At 54.4% G+C, this 16,630-nt stretch overlaps 1 protein-coding gene across 1 annotated transcript in view; it reads right to left on the bottom strand.

The window, feature by feature from the left end:
- Nucleotides 1-16,630, bottom strand: part of LOC115124773 (neuropilin-2-like) — a 342,903-nt gene that overhangs the window by 52,761 nt on the left and 273,512 nt on the right. The window contains exons 14-15 of the mRNA XM_065005862.1: nucleotides 16,335-16,412; nucleotides 13,652-13,804 (exon numbers count right to left, since the gene is read on the bottom strand). Coding sequence (XP_064861934.1) covers nucleotides 13,652-13,804; nucleotides 16,335-16,412 — 231 coding nt within the window. The remainder of the gene's footprint in view (nucleotides 1-13,651; nucleotides 13,805-16,334; nucleotides 16,413-16,630) is intronic.

Below are 16,630 nucleotides of genomic sequence, written 5' to 3'. Positions count from 1 at the left end.
ATGGTTAGTCTGTCAGACAGCTCTAACTAAGCATAGAGGACATGGTTGGTCTGTGCGCAATAACAATAAGCATAGAGGACATGGTTGGTCTGTCAGACCCACAGCTCTCAATAACAGGACATGGTTGGTCTGTAGCCTACTCTCATCAGGAGGTCTGTCAACAGTGCTCTGCCAACCATAGAGGACAGCTCTCTCAACCCACAGCTAGAGGGACTCTGGTCCAACAGACAGCTAACAATAAGCATAGAGGACATGGCTGTCAACCCACAGCTAGAGGACATGGTTGGTCTGTCAACCCACAGCATAGAGGACATGGTTGGTCTGTCAGACCCAATAACAATAAGCATAGAGGACATGGTTGGTCTGTCAGACAGGCGCAATAACAATAAGCATAGAGGACATGGTTGGTCTGTCAGACAGGCGCAATAACAATAAGCATCATGGTTGGTCTGTCAGACAGGTGCAATAACAATAAGCATAGAGGACATGGTTGGTCTGTCAGACAGGCGCAATAACAATAAGCATAGAGGACATGGTTGGTCTGTCAGACAGGCGCTGCCAACCCACAGCCTACTCTCATCAGAGAGGTCTTCAATAGAGTGCTCTGCCAACCCACAGCTCTCTGCCTCCTCCCACAACAGGACGGGTAGCCTACTCTCATCAGAGAGGTCTTCAATAGAGTGCTCTGCCAACCCACAGCTCTCTGCCAACCCACAGCTCTCTGCGTCCTCCCCCAACAGGACGGGTAGCCTACTCTCATCAGAGAGGTCTTCAATAGAGTGCTCTGCCAACCCACAGCTCTCTGCGTCCTCCCCCAACAGGACGGGTAGCCTACTCTCATCAGAGAGATCTTCAATAGAGTGCTCTGCCAACCCACAGCTCTCTGCGTCCTCCCCCAACAGGACGGGTAGCCTATCCTCATCAGAGAGCTCTTCAATAGAGTGCTCTGCCAACCCACAGCTCTCTGCGTCCCCCCCCAACAGGACGGGTAGCCTACCCTCATCAGAGAGGTCTTCAATAGAGTGCTCTGCCAACCCACAGCTCTCTGCGTCCCCCCCCAACAGGACGGGTAGCCTACCCTCATCAGAGAGGTCTTCAATAGAGTGCTCTGCCAACCCACAGCTCTCTGCGTCCTCCCCCAACAGGACGGGTAGCCTACCCTCATCAGAGAGATCTTCAATAGAGTGCTCTGCCAACCCACAGCTCTCTGCGTCCCTCCCCAACAGGACGGGTAGCCTACCCTCATCAGAGAGATCTTCAATAGAGTGCTCTGCCAACCCACAGCTCTCTGCGTCCTCCCCCAACAGGACGGGTAGCCTACTCTCATCAGAGAGATCTTCAATAGAGTGCTCTGCCAACCCACAGCTCTCTCGTCCTCCCCCAACAGGACGGGTAGCCTACCCTCATCAGAGAGATCTTCAATAGAGTGCTCTGCCAACCCACAGCTCTCTCGTCCCCCAACAGGACGGGTAGCCTACCCTCATCAGAGAGATCTTCAATAGAGTGCTCTGCCAACCCACAGCTCTCTGCGTCCTCCCCCAACAGGACGGGTAGCCTACTCTCATCAGAGAGATCTTCAATAGAGTGCTCTGCCAACCCACAGCTCTCTGCGTCCTCCCCCAACAGGACGGGTAGCCTACCCTCATCAGAGAGATCTTCAATAGAGTGCTCTGCCAACCCACAGCTCTCTCGTCCCCCCAACAGGACGGGTAGCCTACCCTCATCAGAGAGATCTTCAATAGAGTGCTCTGCCAACCCACAGCTCTCTGCGTCCCCTCCCCAACAGGACGGGTAGCCTACTCTCATCAGAGATCTTCAATAGAGTGCTCTGCCAACCCACAGCTCTCTGCCTCCTCCCCCAACAGGACGGGTAGCCTACCCTCATCAGAGAGCTCTTCAATAGAGTGCTCTGCCAACCCACAGCTCTCTGCGTCCCCCCCCAACAGGACGGGTAGCCTACCCTCATCAGAGAGGTCTTCAATAGAGTGCACTGCCAACCCACAGCTCTCTGCGTCCTCCCCCAACAGGACGGGTAGCCTACCCTCATCAGAGAGGTCTTCAATAGAGTGCTCTGCCAACCCACAGCTCTCTGCGTCCCCCCCCAACAGGACGGGTAGCCTACCCTCATCAGAGAGGTCTTCAATAGAGTGCTCTGCCAACCCACAGCTCTCTCGTCCCCCCAACAGGACGGGTAGCCTACCCTCATCAGAGAGTCTTCAATAGAGTGCACTGCCAACCCACAGCTCTCTGCGTCCTCCCCAACAGGACGGGTAGCCTACCCTCATCAGAGAGGTCTTCAATAGAGTGCTCTGCCAACCCACAGCTCTCTCGTCCCCCCAACAGGACGGGTAGCCTACCCTCATCAGAGAGGTCTTCAATAGAGTGCTCTGCCAACCCACAGCTCTCTGCGTCCCCCCCCAACAGGACGGGTAGCCTACCCTCATCAGAGAGGTCTTCAATAGAGTGCTATTTTTTTACATGTTGTCAGGAAATGCAGCTCTGTTTTAGGTTCTGCTGTTGGTTGCAGGGTAGGGTGGTATGTGGAAGGTTGTAGGGAGGGTAGGGGTGGTATGTGGAAGGTGGTAGGGAGGGTAGGGGTGGTATGTGGAAGGTAGTTGGGAGGAAAGGGGTGGTGTGTGGAAGGTGGTAGGGAGGGTAGGGGTGGTATGTGGAAGGTAGTTGGGAGGAAAGGGGTGGTGTGTGGAAGGTGGTAGGGAGGGTAGGGGTGGTATGTGGAAGGTGGTAGGGAGGGTAGGGGTGGTGTGTGGAAGGTGGTAGGGAGGGTAGGGGTGGTATGTGTGGTAGGGGTGGTATGTGGTAGGAGGGTAGGGGTGGTAGGGGTGGTGTGTTGAAGGTAGTAGGGAGGGTAGGGGTGGTATGTGGAAGGTGGTAGGGAGGGTAGGGGTGGTGTGTGGAAGGTGGTAGGGAGGGTAGGGGTGGTATGTGGAAGGTGGTAGGGAGGGTAGGGGTGGTGTGTGGAAGGTGGTAGGGAGGGTAGGGGTGGTGTGTGGAAGGTAGTAGGGAGGGTAGGGGTGGTATGTGGAAGGTGGTAGGGAGGGTAGGGGTGGTGTGTGGAAGGTGGTAGGGAGGGTAGGGGTGGTGTGTGGAAGGTGGTAGGGAGGGTAGGGGTGGTATGTGGAAGGTGGTAGGGAGGGTAGGGGTGGTATGTGGAAGGTGGTAGGGAGGGTAGGGGGGTGTGTGGAAGGTAGTAGGGGTGGTAGGGGTGGTGTGTGGAGCGTGGTAGGGAGGGTAGGGGTGGTATGTGGAAGGTGGTAGGGAGGGTAGGGGTGGTATGTGGAAGGTGGTAGGGAGGGTAGGGGTGGTATGTGGAAGGTGGTAGGGAGGGTAGGGGTGGTGTGTGGAAGGTGGTAGGGAGGGTAGGGAGGGTATGTGGAAGGTGGTAGGGGTGGTAGGGGTGGTATGTGGAAGGTGGTAGGGAGGGTAGGGTGGTATGTGGAAGGTGGTAGGGTGGGTAGGGGTGGTATGTGGAAGGTGGTAGGGAGGGTAGGGGTGGTATGTGGAAGGTGGTAGGGAGGGTAGGGGTGGTGTGTGGAAGGTGGTAGGGAGGGTAGGGGTGGTGTGTGGAAGGTGGTAGGGAGGGTAGGGGTGGTATGTGGAAGGTGGTAGGGAGGGTAGGGGTGGTGTGTGGAAGGTGGTAGGGGTGGTGGGGTGGTGTGTGGAAGGTGGTAGGGAGGGTAGGGTGGTATGTGGAAGGTGGTAGGGAGGGTAGGGGTGGTGTGTGGAAGGTGGTAGGAGGGTAGGGGTGGTATGTGGAAGGTGGTAGGGAGGGTAGGGGTGGTATGTGGAAAGGTGGTAGGGAGGGTAGGGTGGTATGTGGAAGGTGGTAGGGGTGGTGGGGTGGTATGTGGAAGGTGGTAGGGAGGGTAGGGGTGGTGTGTGGAAGGTGGTGGGGTGGTGGGGTGGTGTGTGGAAGGTAGTAGGGGTGGTAGGGGTGGTGTGTTGAAGGTAGTAGGGAGGGTAGGGGTGGTGTGTTGAAGGTAGTAGGGAGGGTAGGGGTGGGTGTGGAAGGTTGTAGGGAGGGTAGGGGTGGTGTGTGGAAGGTTGTAGGGAGGGTAGGGGTGGTGTGTGGAAGGTGGTAGGGAGGGTAGGGGTGGTATGTGGTAGGGAGGGTAGGGGTGGTATGTGGTAGGGAGGGTAGGGGTGGTAGGGGTGGTGTGTTGAAGGTAGTAGGGAGGGTAGGGGTGGTATGTGGAAGGTGGTAGGGAGGGTAGGGGTGGTGTGTGGAACGTGGTAGGGAGGGTAGGGGGTGGTGTGTGGTAGGGAGGGTAGGGGTGGTAGGGGTGGTGTGTTGAAGGTAGTAGGGAGGGTAGGGGTGGTATGTGGAAGGTGGTAGGGGAGGGTAGGGGTGGTGTGTGGGCGTGGTAGGGAGGGTAGGGGTGGTATGTGGAAGGTGGTAGGGAGGGTAGGGGTGGTATGTGGAAGGTGGTAGGGTGGGTAGGGGTGGTGTGTGGAAGGTGGTAGGGAGGGTAGGGGTGGTATGTGGAAGGTGGTAGGGTGGTGGGGGTGGTATGTGGAAGGTGGTAGGGAGGGTAGGGGTGGTGTGTGGAAGGTGGTAGGGAGGGTAGGGAGGTATGTGGAAGGTGGTAGGGAGGGTAGGTGGTGGTATGTGGAAGGTGGTAGGGAGGGTAGGGGTGGTATGTGGAAGGTGGTAGGGAGGGTAGGGGTGGTGTGTGGAAGGTGGTAGGGAGGGTAGGGGTGTAGGGTGGTAGGGGTGGTATGTGGAAGGTGGTAGGGTGGGGGTATGTGGAAGGTGGTATGTGGAAGGTGGTAGGGGAGGAGGGTAGGGGTGGTATGTGGAAGGTGGTAGGGAGGGTGGGAGTGGTGTGTGGAAGGTGGTAGGGAGGGTAGGGGTGGTATGTGGAAGGTGGTAGGGAGGGTAGGGGTGGTGGTATGTGGAAGGTGGTAGGGAGGGTAGGGGTGGTGTGTGGAAGGTGGTAGGGAGGGTAGGGGTGGTATGTGGAAGGTGGTAGGGGAGGGTAGGGGTGGTATGTGGAAGGTGGTAGGGGGGTAGGGTGGTATGTGGAAGGTGGTAGGGAGGGTAGGGGTGGTATGTGGAAGGTGGTAGGGGGGTGGTGGGGTGGTGTGTGGAAGGTGGTAGGGAGTGGTAGGGGTGGTATGTGGAAGGTGGTAGGGAGGGTAGGGGTGGTGTGTGGAAGGGTGGTGGGAGGGTGGGGTGGTGTGTGGAAGGTGGTAGGGAGGGTAGGGGTGGTGTGTGGAAGGTGGTAGGGAGGGTAGGGGTGGTTTGTGGAAGGTGGTAGGGAGGGTAGGGGTGGTGTGTGGAAGGTGGTAGGGAGGGTAGGGGTGGTATGTGGAAGGTGGTAGGGAGGGTAGGGGTGGTTTTGTGGAAGGTGGTAGGGGGGTAGGGGTGGTATGTGGAAGGTGTTAGGGAGGGTAGGGGTGGTGTGTGGAAGGTGGTGAGGTGGTGGGGTGGTGTGTGGAAGGTAGTAGGGGTGGTAGGGTGGTGTGTTGAAGGTAGTAGGGAGGGTAGGGGTGGTGTGTTGAAGGTAGTAGGGAGGTAGGGGTGGTGTGTGGAAGGTTGTAGGGAGGGTAGGGTGGTGTGTGGAAGGTAGTAGGGAGGGGGTGGTAGGGAGGGTAGGGGTGGTGTGTGGAAGGTTGTAGGGAGGGTAGGTGGTGTGTGTGTGGAAGGTAGTTGGGAGGAAAGGGGTGGTGTGTGGAAGGTGGTAGGGAGGAAAAGGGGTGGTGTGTGGAAAGGTAGTAGGGAGGGTAGGGGTGGTATGTGGAAGGTAGTTGGGAGGAAAGGGGTGGTGTGTGGAAGGTGGTAGGGAGGAAAGGGGTGGTGTGTGGAAGGTAGTAGGGAGTGTAGGGGTGTTGTGTGGAAGGTAGTAGGGAGGGTAGGGGTGGTGTGTTGAAGGTAGTAGGGAGGGGTGGTAGGGGGTAGGGGTGGTGTGTGGAAGGTTGTAGGGAGGGTAGGGGTGGTGTGTGGAAGGTAGTTGGGAGGAAAGGGGTGGTGTGTGGAAGGTAGTAGGAGGGTAGGGGGTGGTGTGTGGAAGGTGGTTGGGAGGAAAGGGTGGTGTGTGGAAGGTGGTAGGGAGGGTAGGGTGGTATGTGGAAGGTAGTAGGGAGGGTAGGGGTGGTGTGTGGAAGGTAGTAGGGGTGGTAGGGTGGTGTGTTGAAGGTAGTAGGGAGGGTAGAGGTGGTGTGTTGAAGGTAGTAGGGAGGGTAGGGGTGGTGTGTGGAAGGTTGTAGGAGGGTAGGGGTGGTGTGTGGAAGGTAGTAAAGGGAGGGGTGGTAGGAGGGTAGGGGTGGTGTGTTGAAGGTTGTAGGGATGGTAGGGGTGTTGTGTGTGGAAGGTAGTTGGGAGGGAAAGGGGTGGTGTGTGGAAGGTAGTAGGTAGGAAAAGGGGTGGTATGTGGGAAGGTAGTTGGGAGGAAAGGGTGGTGTGTGGAAGGTGGTAGGGAGGAAAAGGGTGGTGTGTGGAAGGTAGTAGGGAGGGTAGGGGTGGTGTGTGGAAGGTGGTAGGGAGGGTAGGGGTGGTGTGTGGAAGGTGGTGGGGTGGTGGGGTGGTGTGTGGAAGGTAGTAGGGGTGGTAGGGGTGGTGTGTTGAAGGTAGTAGGGAGGTAGGGGTGGTGTGTTGAAGGTAGTAGGGAGGGTAGGGGTGGTGTGTGGAAGGTTGTAGGGAGGGTAGGGGTGGTGTGTGGAAGGTTGTAGGGAGGGTAGGGGTGGTGTGTGGAAGGTGGTGGGGTGGTGGGGTGGTGTGTGGAAGGTAGTAGGGGTGGTAGGGGTGGTGTGTTGAAGGTAGTAGGGAGGGTAGGGGTGGTGTGTTGAAGGTAGTAGGGAGGGTAGGGGTGGTGTGTGGAAGGTTATAGGGAGGGTAGGGATGGTGTGTGGAAGGTAGTAGGGAGGGGTGGTAGGGAGGGTAGGGGTAGTGTGTGGAAGGTTGTAGGGAGGGTAGAGGTGGTGTGTGGAAGGTAGTTGGGAGGAAAGGGGTGGTGTGTGGAAGGTGGTAGGGAGGAAAGGGGTGGTGTGTGGAAGCTAGTAGGGAGGGTAGGGGTGGTATGTGGAAGGTAGTTGGGAGGAAAGGGGTGGTGTGTGGAAGGTGGTAGGGAGGAAATGGGTGGTGTGTGGAAGGTAGTAGGGAGGGTAGGGGTGGTGTGTGGAAGGTAGTAGGGAGGGTAGGGGTGGTGTGTTGAAGGTAGTAGGGAGGGTAGGGGTGGTGTGTGGAAGGTAGTAGGGGAGGGTGGTAGGGAGGGTAGGGGTGGTGTGGAAGGTTGTAGGGAGGGTAGGGGTGGGTGTGGAAGGTAGTTGGGAGGAAAGGGGTGTGTGTGGAAGGTGGTAGGGAGGAAAGGTGGTGGTATAGTGGAAGGTAGTTGGGAGTAGTTGGGAAAGGGGTGGTGTGTGGAAGGTGATAGGGAGGAAAGGGGTGGTGTGTGGAAGGTAGTAGGGAGGGTAGGGGTGGTGTGTGGAAGGTAGTTGGGAGGAAAGGGGTGGTGTGTGGAAGGTGGTAGGGAGGAAAGGGGTGGTGTGTGGAAGGTAGTAGGGAGGGTAGGGGTGGTGTGTGGAAGGTCGTAGGGAGGGTAGGGGTGGTGTGTGGAAGGTAGTTGGGAGGAAAGGGGTGGTGTGTGGAAGGTAGTAGGGAGGTAGGGGTGGTATGTGGAAAGGTAGTAGGGAGGTAGGGTTGGTGTGTGGAAGGTGGTTGGGAGGAAAGGGGTGGTGTGTGGAAGGTGGTAGGGAGGGTAGGGGTGGTATGTGGAAAGTAGTAGGGAGGGTAGGGGTGGTGTGGGAAGGTAGTAGGGGTGGTAGGGGTGGTGTGTTGAAGATAGTAGGGAGGGTAGGGGTGGTGTGTTGAAGGTAGTAGGGAGGGTAGGTGGTGTGTGGAAGGTAGTAGGGGGAGGGGTGGTAGGGAGGGTAGGGTGGTGTGTGGAAGGTTGTAGGGAGGGTAGGGGTGGTGTGTGGAAGGTAGTTAGGGAGGAAAGGGGTGGTGTGTGGAAAGGTAGTAGGTAGGAAAGGGTGGTATGTGGAAGGTAGTTGGGAGGAAAGGGGTGGTGTGTGGAAGGTGGTAGGGAGAAAAGGGGTGGTGTGGAAGGTCATAGGGAGGGTAGGGGTGGTGTGTGGAAGGTCGTAGGGAGGGTAGGGGTGGTGTGTGGAAGGTAGTTGGGAGGAAAGGGGTGGTGTGTGGAAGGTAGTAGGGGAGGTAGGGGTGGTGTGTGGAAGGTAGTAGGGAGGGTAGGGGTGGTGTGTGGAAGGTCGTGCATGGGGAGGGTAGGGGTGGTGTGTGGAAGGTAGTTGGGAGGAAAGGGGTGCTGTGTGGAAGGTAGTAGGGAGGGTAGGGGTGGTGTGGAAGGTAGTAGGGAGGGGTAGGGGTGGTGTGTGGTAGGTAGTAGGGAGGGTAGGGGTGTGTGTGGAAGGTAGTAGGGGTGGTAGGGGTGGTGTGTGGAAGGTAGTGGGGGGTAGGGGTGGTGTGTGGAAGGTGGTAGGGAGGAAGGGGTGGTGTGTGGAAGGTAGTAGGGAGGGTAGGGGTGGTATGTGGAAGGTAGTAGGGAGGTAAAGTGGTGTGTGGAAGGTAGTAGGAGGGGTGGTAGGGAGGGTAGGGGTGGTGTGTGGAAGGTTGTAGGAGGGTAGGGGTGGTGTGTGGAAGGTAGTTGGAAAGGTGGTATGTGGAAGGTAGTTGGGAGGAAGGGGTGGTGTGTGGAAGGTGGTAGGGAGGGTAGGGGTGGTGTGGAAAGTAGTAGGGAGGGTAGGGGTGGTGTGTGGAAGGTTGTAGGGAAAGGGGTGGTGTGTGGAAGGTAGTAAGGGTGGGGGAGGGTAGGGGGTGGTGTGTGGAAGGTAGTTGGGAGGAAAGGGGTGGTGTGTGGAAGGTGATAGGAGGAAAGGGGTGGTGTGTGGAAGGTAGTAGGGAGGGTAGGGGGTGGTGGAATGTGGAAGGGGGTAGTTGGGAGGAAAGGGTGGTGTGTGGAAGGTGGTAGGGAGGAAAGGGGTGGTGTGTGGAAGGTCAGTAGGAGGGTAGGGGTGGTGTGTGGAAGGTAGTTGGGAGGAAAGGGGGGTGGTGGAAGGTAGTGTGGAAGGTAGTAGGAGGGTAGGGTAGTGTGTGGAAGGTGGTAGGGGTGGTGTTGTGGAAGGTGATAGGGAGGGTAGGGTGGTGTGTGGAAGGTAGTAGGGAGGGTAGGGGTGGTGTGTGGAAGGTAGTAGGGGTGGTAGGGGTGGTGTGTTGAAGGTAGTAGGGAGGGTAGGGGTGGTGTGTTGAAGGTAGTAGGGGGAGGGTAGGGGTGGTGTGTGGAAGGTAGTAGGGAGGGGTGGTAGGGAGGGTAGGGGTGGTGTGTGGAAGGTTGTAGGGAGGGTAGGGGTGGTGTGTGGAAGGTAGTTGGGAGGAAAGGGGTGGTGTGTGGAAGGTAGTAGGTAGGAAAGGGGTGGTATGTGGAAGGTAGTTGGGAGGAAAGGGGTGGTGTGTGGAAGGTGGTAGGGAGGAAAGGGGTGGTGTGTGGAAGGTCATAGGGAGGGTAGGGGTGGTGTGTGGAAGGTCGTAGGGAGGGTAGGGGTGGTGTGTGGAAGGTAGTTGGGAGGAAAGGGTGGTGTGTGGAAGGTAGTAGGGAGGGTAGGGGTGGTGTGTGGAAGGTAGTAGGGAGGGTAGGGGGTGGTGTGTGGAAGGTCGTAGGGAGGGTAGGGTGGTGTGTGGAAGGTAGTTGGGAGGAAAGGGGTGCTGTGTGGAAGGTAGTAGGGAGGGTAGGGGTGGTGTGTGGAAGGTAGTAGGGAGGTAGTGGTGTGTGGTAGGTAGTAGGGAGGGTAGGGGTGGTGTGTGGAAGGTAGTAGGGGTGGTAGGGGTGGTGTGTGGAAGGTAGTAGGGGGGTAGGGGTGGTGTGTGGAAGGTGGTAGGGAGGAAAGGGGTGGTGTGTGGAAGGTGGTAGGGAGGGTAGGGTGGTATGTGGAAGGTAGTAGGGAGGGTAGGGGTGGTGTGGAAGGTAGTAGGGAGGGGTGGTAGGGAGGGTAGGGGTGTGTGTGGAAGGTTGTAGGGAGGGTGGGGTGGTGTGTGGAAGGTAGTTGGGAGGAAAGGTGTGGTATGTGGAAGGTAGTTGGGAGGAAAGGGGTGGTGTGTGGAAGGTGGTAGGGAGGGTAGAGGGTGTGTGTGGAAAGTAGTAGGGAGGTAGGGGGTGGTGTGTGGAAGGTTGTAGGGAGGGTAGGGGTGGTGTGTGGAAGGTAGTAGGAGGGTGGGAGGAGGTAGGGGTGGTGTGTGGAAGGTGGTAGGGAGGGTAGGGGTGGTGTGTGGAAGGTAGTTGGGAGGAAAGGGTGGTGTGTGGAAGGTAGTTGGTAGGAAAGGGTGGTATGTGGAAGGTAGTTGGGAGGAAAGGGTGGTGTGTGGAAGGTGGTAGGGAGGGTAGGGGTGGTGTGTGGAAGGTCATAGGGAGGAAAGGTGGTGTGTGGAAAGGTAGTAGGGAGGAAAGGGGTGGTGTGTGGAAGGTAGTAGGGAGGGTAGGGGTGGTGTGTGGAAGGTGATAGGGAGGGTAGGGGTGGTGTGTGGAAGGTAGTAGGGGTGGTAGGGTGGTGTGTTGAAGGTAGTAGGGAGGGTAGGGTGGTGTGTTGAAGGTAGTAGGGGGTAGGGTGGTGTGTGGAAGGTTGTAGGGAGGGTAGGGTTGTGTGTGGAAGGTAGTAGGGAGGGTGGTAGGGAGGGGGTATGGTTGGTGTGTGGAAGGTTGTAGGGAGGGTAGGGGTGGTGTGTGGAAGGTAGTTGGGAGGAAAGGGTGGTGTGGAAAGGTGGTAGGGGGAAAGGGTGGTGTGTGGAAGGTAGTAGGGAGGGTGGGGTGGTGTGTGGAAAGGTAGTTGGGAGGAAAGGGTGGTGTGTGGAAGGTGGTAGGGAGAAAGGGGTGGTGTGTGGAAGGTAGTAGGGAGGGTAGGGGTGGTGTGTGGAAGGTCGTAGGGAGGGTAGGGGTGGTGTGTGGAAGGTAGTAGGGAGGGTAGGGGTGGTGTGTGGAAGGTAGTAGGGAGGGTAGGGGTGGTATGTGGAAGATGGTAGGGCTGGTGTGTGGAAGATGGTAGGGGTGGTGTGTGGAAGGTGGTAGGGAGGAAAGGGTTGGTGTGTGGAAGGTAGTTGGGAGGAAAGGAGGTGGTGTGTGGAAGTTGGTAGGGAGGAAAGGTGGTGTGTGGAAGGTAGTAGGGAGGGTAGGGTGGTGTGTGGAAGAAGTTGGGAGAAAGGGGTGGTGTGTGGAAGGTCATAGGGAGGGTAGGGGTGGTGTGTGGAAGGTAGTAGGGAGGAAAGGGGTTGTGTGTGGAAGGTAGTAGGGAGGGTAGGGGTGGTGTGTGGAAGGTGATAGGGAGGGTAGGGGTGGTGTGTGGAAGGTAGTAGGGGTGGTAGGGGTGGTGTGTTGAAGGTAGTAGGGAGGGTAGGGGTGGTGTGTTGAAGGTAGTAGGGGGGTAGGGGTGGTGTGTGGAAGGTTGTGGGGAGGGTAGGGGTGGTGTGTGGAAGGTAGTAGGGAGGGTGGTAGGGAGGGTAGGGTTGGTGTGTGGAAGGTAGTTGGGAGGAAAGGGGTGGTGTGTGGAAGGTGGTAGGGAGGAAAGGGGTGGTGTGGAAGGTAGTAGGGAGGGTAGGGGTGGTGTGTGGAAGGTAGTTGGGAGGAAAGGGTGGTGTGTGGAAGGTGGTAGGGAGGAATGGGTGTGGTGTGTGGAAGGTAGTAGGGAGGGTAGGGGTGGTGTGTGGAAGGTAGTTGGGAGGAAAGGGGTGTGTGTGGAAGGTGAGTAGGGAGGAAAGGGGTGGTGTGTGGAAGGTAGTAGGGGAGGGTAGGGGTGTGTGTGTGGAAGGTCGTAGGGAGGGTAGGGAGTGGTGTGTGGAAGGTAGTAGGGAGGGTAGGGGTGGTGTGGAAGGTAGTAGGGAGGGTAGGGGTGGTATGTGGAAGATGGTAGGGCTGGTATGTGGAAGATGGTAGGGTGGTGTGTGGAAGGTGGTAGGGAGGAAAGGGTTGGTGTGTGAAGGTAGTAAAGGGAGGAAAAGGGTGTGGTGTGTGGAAGGTGGTAGGGAGGAAAGTGGGTGGTGTGTGGAAAGGTTGTAAATGGGAGGGTAGTGACCGTGTGTGGAAGGTAGTTGGGAGGAAAGGGGTAGTATGTGGAAGATGGTAGGGGTGATATGTGGAAGATGGTAGGAAGAGAGTAGGGTGGTGGGGTGGTGTGTGGAAGATGGTAGGGGTGGTAGGGTGGTGTGTGGAAGGTAATAGGGAGGGTAGGGGTGGTGTGTGGAAGGTAGTAGGGGTGGTGGGGTGGTGTGTGGAAGATGGTTGGGGTGGTAGGGTGGTGTGTGGAAGGTTAAAGGGGGAGGAGTAGGGTTTGTGGTGTGTGGAAGGTAGTGTTTGGTGGTGGGGTGGTGTGTGAAGTGTAGTAGGGGTGGTGGGGTGGTGTGTGGAAGGTAGTAGGAGGGTAGGGGTGTGTGTGGAAGTTTGTGGGTGGTGGGGTGGTGTGTGGAGAGTGTATGGGTGGTGAGGTGGTGTGTGGAAGGTTGTGGGAGGGTAGGGGTGGTGTGTGGAAGGTAGTGGGAGGGTAGGGGTGGTGTGTGGAAGGTTGTAGGAGGGTAGGGGTGGTGTGTGGAAGGTTGTAGGGAGGGTAGGGGTGTGTGTGTGGAAGGTTGTAGGGAGTGTGTAAGGGTGGTGTGTGGAAGGTTGTAGGGAGGGTGGGGTGGTGTGTGGAAGGTTGTGGGAGGTAGGCTTGTGGTGTGGGGAAGGTTTGTAGGGAGGGTGTGGGTGGTGTGTGGAAGGTTGTAGGGAGGGTAGGGGTGGTGTGTGGAAGGTGGTGGGGAGGGTAGGGGTGGTGTGTGGAAGGTGGTGGGGAGGGTAGGGTGGTGTGTGGAAGGTTGTAGGGAGGGTAGGGTGGTGTGTGGAAGGTGGTGGGGAGGGTAGGGGTGGTGTGGGGAAGCAGGGATGGAGAAATCAGACCTATCCTTTCCTTTCTCTCTTTAAAGCTTCCATATGGAAAACAGAGCTGAGTGGTTTACAGGCTGTGGTGTGTGTGTGTGTGTGTGTGTGTGTGTGTGTGTGTGTGTGTGTGTGTGTGTGTGTGTGTGTGTGTGTGTGTGTGTGTGTGTGTGTGTGTGTGTGCGTGTGTGCGTGCCTTTGACGAGGCAGGGGAGTTTAGACAGGAAAGTCAGGCCACGGAGAACACAAGACGGGGCTGGAGATCGAGAAGGAGAGATCGAGATGGAGTGAGAGAGGAGAGAGAGAAGGAGAGAAAGAAGGAGAGATCGAGATGGAGTGAGAGAGGAGAGATAGAGGAGAGAAAGAAGGAGAGATCGAGATGGAGTGTGAGAGAACGACAGATAGAAATAGAGATGGAGAGATAGAGAAGGAGAGAGAGAGAAGGAGAGATAGAGAAGGAGAGAAAGAAGGAGAGAGAGAAGGAGAGAGAGAGGAGAGAAAGAGAAAGAGAAGGAGAGAGAGGAGAGAGGAGAGAGAGAAGGAGAGAGAGGAGAGAGTGAGGAGAGGAGAGAGAGAGAGAGAGAGAGAGAGAGAGAGATGGAGTGTCCAGTGATGACCAGATGACCATGATAAAACCAGGTGTCACCTCTCTATAAATGTCAGTGTGTCTCCTGTCCAGTGATGACCAGATGACCATGATAAAACCAGGTGTCACCTCTCTATAAATGTCAGTGTGTCTCCTGTCCAGTGATGACCAGATGACTGTAAATGTGAGCGGTACTGACCGTCTTTGGGCAGAGAGAGTGGTAGATCCAGACTAGGTGTGAGACCAGACGAGAGGCTGCCACTGTGGAGAGACCAGCTCAGCTCTGACACGCTGTCTGGGATCCAGCCACAAAGACTGGACTCAAAGTCACAGAGAGACCAAGGTGTAGTGCCTAGAGGAGAGAGGTATAGATTGAGAGAGGGGACAGAGAAAGAGAGGGAAGGATCAATGATGCTGATCAGGCTGATCGTGATCAATACCTGTCTGAGCCGTACAATACGAAGACGCCCTGAAGCACGGTGCGTGTGTGTTTGTGTTTGTGTTTGTGTTTGTGCTTGTGCTTGTGCTTGTGTGTGTGTGTGTGTGTGTGTGTGTGTGTGTGTTTGTGCTTGTGTTTGTGTGTGTGTTTGTGTGTGTTTGTGCTTTTGTTTGTGCTTGTGTTTGTGTTTGTGTGTGTGTTTGTGTGTGTGTTTGTGTGTGTGCTTGTGTTTGTGTGTGTGTGTGTGTGTTTGTGTTTGTGTTTGTGTGTGTGCTTGTGTTTGTGCTCTTGTGTGTTCAACTAACACCATAATACTTGATCCTTTAAAAAACATAAAAACTAGATCTACATCCCTGGAACGTTCTGGCAACACCATTCATGAACATCAATAGGTTGAATCTACATTTGGCAGGTTGAACCTACAGGATGAACCTACATTTGGCAGGATGAACCTACATTTGGCAGGATGAACCTACATTTGGCAGGATGAATCTACATTTGGCAGGATGAATCTACATTTGGCAGGATGAACCTACATTTGGCAGGATGAATCTACATTTGGCAGGTTGAATCTACAGGATGAATCTACATTTGGCAGGATGAATCTACATTTGGCAGGATGAATCTACATTTGGCAGGTTGAATCTACATTTGGCAGGATGAATCTACATTTGGCAGGTTGAATCTACAGGATGAATCTACATTTGGCAGGTTGAATCTACATTTGGCAGGATGAATCTACAGGATGAATCTACATTTGGCAGGATGAATCTACAGGATGAATCTACATTTGGCAGGATGAATCTACATTTGGCAGGATGAATCTACATTTGGCAGGATGAATCTACATTTGGCAGGTTGAATCTACATTTGGCAGGATGAATCTACAGGATGAACCTACAGGATGAATCTACATTTGGCAGGATGAATCTACATTTGGCAGGATGAATCTACATTTGGCAGGTTGAATCTACATTTGGCAGGATGAATCTACAGGATGAACCTACAGGTTGAATCTACATTTGGCAGGTTGAATCTACAGGTTGAATCTACATTTGGCAGGATGAATCTACAGGATGAATCTACATTTGGCAGGATGAATCTACATTTGGCAGGATGAACCTACAGGTTGAATCTACATTTGGCAGGATGAATCTACATTTGGCAGGTTGAATCTACAGGATGAATCTACATTTGGCAGGATGAATCTACAGGATGAATCTACATTTGGCAGGATGAATCTACATTTGGCAGGATGAATCTACATTTGGCAGGATGAATCTACATTTGGCAGGTTGAATCTACATTTGGCAGGTTGAATCTACATTTGGCAGGTTGAATCTACATTTGGCAGGATGAATCTACATTTGGCAGGATGAACCTACAGGATGAATCTACATTTGGCAGGATGAACCTACTGGTTGAATCTACATTTGGCAGGATGAATCTACAGGATGAACCTACATTTGGCAGGATGAATCTACATTTGGCAGGATGAATCTACATTTGCCAGGCATTTTAGCTATTGGTGCGCCTAATCAGTCACTTGTGTACCGGCCTGGCTGAGTGCCATAGTGGTGAAATGGTTTCCTGGCAACCAGAGCGCCAACCACGTGAGGAAATAAAACTTTGTAGTCGATCTGGAAATATAAATATTTTAATATTTTTAATTTTAACACATTTGATCATTTCATGTTCTCCTTTTCTTTGAAATCAAATACTTTTTAACCAACTTGAGAAAATGTCTGATTTTCAAGGTATTCCAGCACTTGGTCGTGGTATCCTCTAAACGTGACAGGGTGAGAGTATATATTTACCCTCTCCTCTAAACGTGACAGGATGAGAGTATATATTTACCTGCTCCTCTAAACGTGACAGGATGAGAGTATATATTTACCCTCTCCTCTAAACGTGACAGGGTGAGAGTATATATTTACCCTCTCCTCTAAACGTGACAGGATGAGAGTATATATTTACCCTCTCCTCTAAACGTGGCAGGATGAGAGTATATATTTACCCTCTCCTCTAAACGTGGCAGGATGAGAGTATATATTTACCCTCTCCTCTAAACGTGACAGGGTGAGAGTATATATTTACCCTCTCCTCTAAACGTGACAGGGTGAGAGTATATATTTACCCTCTCCTCTAAACGTGACAGGGTGAGAGTATATATTTACCCTCTCCTCTAAACGTGACAGGATGAGAGTATATATTTACCTGCACCTCTTTGGGCAGCGGTGGTATCCTCTAAACGTGGCAGGATGAGAGTATATATTTACCCTCTCCTCTAAACGTGACAGGGTGAGAGTATATATTTACCTGCACCTCTTTGGGCAGCGGTGGTATCCTCTAAACGTGGCAGGATGAGAGTATATATTTACCTGCACCTCTTTGGGCAGCGGTGGTATCCTCTAAACGTGGCAGGATGAGAGTATATATTTACCTGCACCTCTTTGGGCAGCGGTGGTATCCTCTACACGTGGCAGGGTCGGTGTGGCAGTGTCAGGTAGAGTGGTGGTCTCTTTACAGAGGAGAAAATAATAACAAGAAGATTTCTTAATTGTATAATATTTTGAAAGGTCCGATGGAAAACTGACATAAGGAATCGTTTTAAGATGTCAACCCATGGATCACTTAGCCATTTAATTTTGAAGTTCAAGAATCCCTTTTAGGTAGCAACATTTCTTAAATAAAAATGTTTTTTTTCCAAAATATTGAATTTGGCCTTTACTACTATAG

The sequence above is a fragment of the Oncorhynchus nerka genome, linkage group LG3, assembly GCF_034236695.1.
Source record: "Oncorhynchus nerka isolate Pitt River linkage group LG3, Oner_Uvic_2.0, whole genome shotgun sequence".
Taxonomy (NCBI): domain Eukaryota; kingdom Metazoa; phylum Chordata; class Actinopteri; order Salmoniformes; family Salmonidae; genus Oncorhynchus; species Oncorhynchus nerka.
The sequence above is the reverse complement of the archived record's forward strand: the minus strand, read 5'-3'. Positions and strand labels throughout refer to the sequence as shown.